This window comes from Macrotis lagotis, chromosome 2 (assembly GCF_037893015.1).
Source record: "Macrotis lagotis isolate mMagLag1 chromosome 2, bilby.v1.9.chrom.fasta, whole genome shotgun sequence".
NCBI classification, from domain to species: domain Eukaryota; kingdom Metazoa; phylum Chordata; class Mammalia; order Peramelemorphia; family Peramelidae; genus Macrotis; species Macrotis lagotis.
In genome coordinates this window covers 99,896,434-99,902,433 of record NC_133659.1, presented here as the reverse complement: position 1 = coordinate 99,902,433, position 6,000 = coordinate 99,896,434, and the positions used below count along the sequence as shown (strand labels likewise).

Sequence of the window (6,000 nt, the reverse complement as noted above, 5' to 3'; positions counted from 1 at the left end):
AGTTCCCAGGATTTGACCATCAATTCTCTTGTGAAATTCCTCAACTATATTCTGAAAAAAAAAAAGAGAGAGAACTCAGCTTCCATGTGGCTGAGGAATGGAGTCCCAGAGGTAGTGCCAGAAAGATGTGTTTATGTTCCCTCTACAGAAACATTCAGTGAAAAAGTTTGTTGACTGGCCCATGGAAAACTGGAAGGGCAGACAGGGCAACCAGGAGGCCTCCTGAGCAGCAGTCAGAATTTGAGATGCTACTGGCTAGCTCTGAGAGAAGAAGGTTCTTTTTCAGGAGTAATGGCTTATATTAGAGCCTGGAAGCCCCCAGAAACCTTCCTAAGGAGAAAAATATCCCAACATTTCTTTCCAAATCTAAGCTGTAACTAGAGATGTGATTTATATATACCCTGCAGGTAGATTTCTCTTTAGACAGAGGAAAGGAAGGATTCCTCAGGGTTTATCTTGATCAGCAACCATGAACAATAATTTCTGTGGGACCTTGGTGAACCGGAGATCTGTGGCTTCCCCCAGCTGTATGCAGCTGGGGATCATGACCCCTCCTGGGCACTCCCACCTTCCCCGCACTGAGTCCTTGATGAGCATGCCTTTCCTGCTTTACCCCAGCAATGTGGAGCCAGCCTATTATGACACATATGGTGGGGTCTTTCCCTATGTCCCATTCCACGGTCCCTTTGGAGTGTATGACTACCCCTTTGAGCCAGCCTTCATCCAAAAACGCAATGAGAGGGAGAGGCAAAGAGTGAAGTGTGTCAACGAGGGCTATGCCCGACTCCGGGGCCACCTTCCAGGTGCTCTAGCAGAGAAGAGACTCAGCAAAGTGGAGACCCTTCGAGCTGCCATCCGATATATCAAATATCTGCAAGATCTGCTCAGTACAGCACCAGAGGACACAGCTTCCACAACTGGTAGTAATCTCCTGGGTGGAGGACCAGCTCCCAAACCTCCCCCTGGCCCTCTGACAGACTGTACCAGTGATGGTGAATCCAAGGCCTCTTCCACCTTGGTTCAGGAGTCTTCTTCTTCATCCTACTTCTCCTCATCCCCATTCTGTGAATCAGAGGAATCCAGCCACTGAATTCCCTCATGCCTATAACCTGCCCCTTTCTCTTCATCTCTCTATCTCTGACCCCAGAAGACCAACAGCAGAAGGTGGAAAAAAATGTTTGACCTGGTTGGCTATTCTCTACCAATTCATCTTTTTTATCCCACACCCTTCAATGGTCAGTCCACTTGGACTAGATGGCAAAGTCTCTAGAGGATAATGTTTTGAATGTTGCTATGCAGTAACCTATGACTGCCACCAGATGGCTCCAGACTCCAAAATTCTAGCATCTCCAAGTTCCAACCAACTCCCTATGACTAGTGGTTGGACAGTTGACCATTTGTAATGGTAGAGAAGTTCAATACAATGACAAAAATCACACGTCCAGGCTGATGAACCAAGACACCACCACATTCCCTCGCAGGCAGCTCTTCTAAGAACTCACCAAAAAAGGAAAGGGAAAAGCATTTATTGAAAGCCTGGTGGCCACATGCTGAAGTTTTTAAAGATTATTTCGTATGAGATAACTCATTCTGAGTTCACCAATTCAAAAAATCTCACCTCCTCTCCTGCTGAGGCTCAGATATAAAGGAAATTCCCACATAGGAAATATGAAGGTGGGACCGTGGGGGAATTACTCCTCCAGGCTCTTTCTGAGGTCAAAGCAGGTAGAATGAATACTAGATGTGGAGGTGACTGGGCATGGTATCATGGGATTGAGTTCTGGGGTTTTACCTTTCCCAAAGTAAGTCCCACCACCCTCTGGTCCTTGGTGTATACATGACTACCCATCTGAGTCAACCTTCATTCCGAAATGCAATGAGAGGGAGTAGCAGAATGAAGAGGGGCAATGAGGACTATACCTCCTCCTTTTCTTTTGATGTTTCTTCTTTCATGCTGCAAGTCTCTAAAGGGTCTATGTGTGCCTTGACTCTATACTAGCCCCCTGCCCTATCCCCCCCCAGCTACAAATCAGGTTTTAATAAAAGCTTTTTTTCACTTTTTGGTGTCTCCCAACAGCAACTTGTCCTTATCCAACCATTGTCCCCTCTCTTCCTCTCCCATTCCTCCCATCCCTCTCATTCCCTGATGGGTCTCCAGGATTACTAAACAAGACTTCATCCTGGAGTGGGGAAGTTCAGTCTTAGGGTACTCTCATGTTGGGGAGAAGAGTCTAGACTTAAGTTAAAATAGCTTGAAAGAAAGGAGAAATGGAAACTAAGGGGTGAATTGGGCTACAACCCAGCTCCTCTCCCCTGTTTTTGTTTTTTTCGAGGTGGGGGACTGGAGTTTGAGGTGAGACAGAGTTCCACAATGGAAGGAGCATAGGACTGAGAATCCCTATCAGACTCAAGTTGTTCTGTAAAATGATGGAGGAGGCTCAGGGGTTCCAAGGACCCCCACACACACCCCTCTACATCTATGATCCTATATGACTGGTTAGGAATGACAATAATTAGCTTTTATTTACCACTAATTAAAGTGTCAAAATCATTTCATATTTGTTCTCATTTGATCATCACAGTCACCCTGTGAGGCAGGTGATGTTATCATCATTCCCATTTTACAGATGAGGAAATCAAGGTTCAGAAAACTTGCATTTGCCCAGGTTCATCTTGTTATTAAGTGACTAAGGCAGGATTTGATCTCAGGTCTGTCTGATTCCAAATCCAGAACTCTAGATATTCCACTATCACGCTAAGACAAGAAGGCCAGCCCGTCTCTTCAGGACCCTGTTTCCTCTGCTTTCCTTTCCCCCTACCCTAAGGGTCTCTCCTCCAACACATTCCACTCACCGACCCCAAAATATGGCTGGAAGATTGCTTCCTCCGCGACCCCCAGGCTGGTGCCTGTGCAAGGGAGGGAAAAAGCGACAGCTGCCCCTTGGCCCCAGGCACTCCAGAACAGCGGGAGCCAAGCTGGGGCTAATTTTACACACACCACCCTCCCCCAGCCCCACCCCCATCCTCACCCCCAACAGCCGCCGAGCCCAGGCTCGCCCAGTCCGGGGCAAGGGGGCCCTCCAGGACAGGCGCAGGGGAGAGGGAGGGGGCGGGCAGGGTGCAGCGGCGACCAGGACCAGAAAGCATGGAGCCCTCCTCGCCCCAGGACGAGAACCAGAAGAAGAAGCAACCCAAGAAGCCGCTTCCTGAGATCCTGCCCCGACCACCCCGGGCACTGTTCTGCCTCACCCTTCAGAACCCCTTGAGGAAGGCCTGCATCAGCATTGTAGAATGGAAGTATCCTTTGGGACTACCCCGAGTGGCGCCGATGGGGCCGGGCCGGGGGGGAAGGTGGAGCCATCCCACCGAAGGACAGGAAACTGGAGACATCAGGAGATGAGCTAGAGAAAAAAAAGCTGAGGAAAAAAGAGAAGCTAGAGGAGAGAGAGAGAGAGAGAGAGAGAGAGAGAGAGAGAGAGAGAGAGAGAGAGAGAGGAGAGAGAGAGAGGGAGGAAGCTAGAGAAGCAGAAAAGAAGCTAGAGAGATATAGGGAGAAAAGCTAGAGAGAGAAAAAAAAGAAGAGAAACTAGAGAGAGAGAGAAGCTAGAGAGAGAAAAAGGAGAGAAGCTAGAGAGAAAGAAAGGAAGCTAGAGAAATAGAGAAAAGAAGCTAGAGAGGAAAAAAGCTAGAGAGATAGAAAAGAGGCTAGAGAAAAATAGAAGCAGAGAGAGAGAGAGGCTAGAGAAAAGAAGCTAGAAATATTCAATCCTTCGATGTACTAGATTTCATCGGTGCAGGGACAGTTGCAGTGAAAGGAGACTGACAAGAGTAGAAATGGTATGATGAAAAGAGTGTTGGGTTTCAAGTCAGAGGGCCTGGATTTCAATCCTTTCTCTGCCACCTGTGTGACCTAAGGCAAGTCTCTTAACCTCTCCCACCCCACAGTCTCAGTTTCCTGATGCGTGAAATAAAGGTGCTGAATTAGATAATCTCTAAATTCTCTTCCCACTTAAAATTTTTGAGATCCTATGGATAAATGCTTAAGCCTCCGGAGTGTTAAACTGGTACGGTTGACTTAGGGAAGGGATAAGGAAATCATATCTTGAGATGAAGAGAGGGCAAGTAAAATCCTCACAGAAACGGGGGCACCACAAAGATGCAAAAGAAGACTAAGAGCTTTTAGTTTTTAGCTTTTAACCCAAACTGATTGTCCTATGGGTGGACACTCAGAATCCCTCCATTCAGTCTTTGTTTTAGGTCCAATAAGTAAAGAAAGAAGTCTCCTGATTGGCTTAGAATTTCAGAAGGATTGATGGAGGAGAGTAGCTAAAATAGTGAGCCCTGGGGCTATAAGAAAGATGGGGACGTGATAGAGGGAGAGTCAGGATTTCTGGAATGAGGGATGTAGGAGAACGCTTTCATTTAGAGATCTGGAAAGGTGAGCACATAGAGTCCCTGGGGAAAAAAGAAGAGGCTAAAAGGGAGAGAAGCAAACCATTTCAGGAGAAAGTTGTGAAAGCTGTTTGAAATAACGTGGGATATGCATCAATCTATTCCCTTCAGCTGCTTTCTGCCTACCCTTGATCAAATCTCCCTTTCTGTTTCTCTTCCCCTTATGCCAATAAAATCTCTGCCCACCCTCTCCATCCCCACTCTCTGATCCTTTCCCTCTTTTCCTTCCCTTTGGCTGTTTTTTATCCCCTTTATGTTTCTGCTCTTCTTCCTTTCTCCCTAATTTTCTTATCTGCTCTCTTCTCTATGCTGCTTCTGTGTCCTGTCCCTTCCCCAACTGTACTCTTCAAAGTCAACAGAAATAAGATTTTCCCATCCAAGTTGTCTATCTTCACAGAGTTCGACTTTGTCTCCTGCCAAGCTGGTCATAGGGCAGGGCTCCATCAGGAGAGAATAGTTTCGGCTTATGAAACATCCTTATTCGTTGGCCCTCACTGCTGTTGTCCAGTAGTAAAGTGAGAGAGAGGAACCAGGAATGAGGAGTCTCAATGGCTAAGGGAAAATTTTCCTAACTTTATTCAATGACATGTCATCTTTATAAGTGTGATCAAGCCTAATTCCCTTTATTCTCAGCTTTCCTCTCCTTTGCCCCCTTCCACTCTGTTCTGCGCTCCTCACATCATGCCCTCCTCAGACCAATTCTAATTTTACCTAAATTTCTAAATTTCTTTAGATTCAGTCATACTTGGAGAGGCTTATGGTGTTATTGGAAGAGTCTTGGAAATAGACTGTTTAGATTAAGATATGGCGGGAGGTGGGGCGGAGTTATGTGTGTGAAGTCTATGGGTATGAATCAGTGTACAGTCATGAAGATCATCTGGTTCAAATCTGGTCACTGATCATTAAAATCTGTGTGACAGTAGAAAGTGACTTACCCTCCCAGCACCCCCAGCAACTCTTAATGCTCTCATTCCAGACTGATTGATAAATGGCTTCTGTTGTAAGAGTGGAGTTTTCACTCCAGAAGTTCTCTATGCTGATGAAATCACAGGTGCCTGCCTCCCTCCCTCCTCTCTAATCCCTAAGGAAAGTTCTGATTTTCCTTTTTAAGTAATACATTTTTATTGATATCTTCTGTTTTTATATCATCAAAATTTTTCCGAGTTATCTCTTTCCACACCCTTCCAGGGCCTTCCCCAAAATTTTGCATTTCTAAGTATATACAAGAGGAGTTATTCAAGTGTATGGATATAGGACTGTGTCTGTGTGGGTGGGCATATGTCTGTGATGACGTCACCATGGAAATCTCCTTGAACCACTGGAAACTTGAGAGTTCATTCTGTCCTGGAGCTACACCACCAGCCATCCTCCATCAGATCTTCTAATACATATTGTAATAACCCCCTGGCCCGAATTCTAACCAGATTCTCAGAAGTTCAGAAATCCTTTGTGGGGGGAGAGAGAGGGGAGAGAGATGGAGAGGAGGAGGCAGGGGGGGGATAGAGGAAGAGAGGCGGGGAGTCAGAGAGGGAGAAAGAGAAACAGAGA

At 46.3% G+C, this 6,000-nt stretch overlaps 2 protein-coding genes across 2 annotated transcripts in view; both read left to right on the top strand.

Annotated features, from left to right (window-relative positions):
• Window positions 1-469: 469 nt before the first annotated feature.
• ASCL5 (achaete-scute family bHLH transcription factor 5) lies at window positions 470-1,090 on the top strand. The gene has a single exon (XM_074220404.1). It carries the CDS (start codon window positions 470-472, stop codon window positions 1,088-1,090), a length of 621 nt encoding a protein of 206 aa, XP_074076505.1.
• A 2,003-nt stretch (window positions 1,091-3,093) lies between these two features.
• The window catches only part of CACNA1S (calcium voltage-gated channel subunit alpha1 S), a 94,172-nt gene continuing 91,265 nt past the window's right edge, over window positions 3,094-6,000 (top strand). The window contains exon 1 of the mRNA XM_074222319.1: window positions 3,094-3,297. Coding sequence (XP_074078420.1) covers window positions 3,146-3,297 — 152 coding nt within the window. The 5' untranslated portion in view covers window positions 3,094-3,145. The remainder of the gene's footprint in view (window positions 3,298-6,000) is intronic.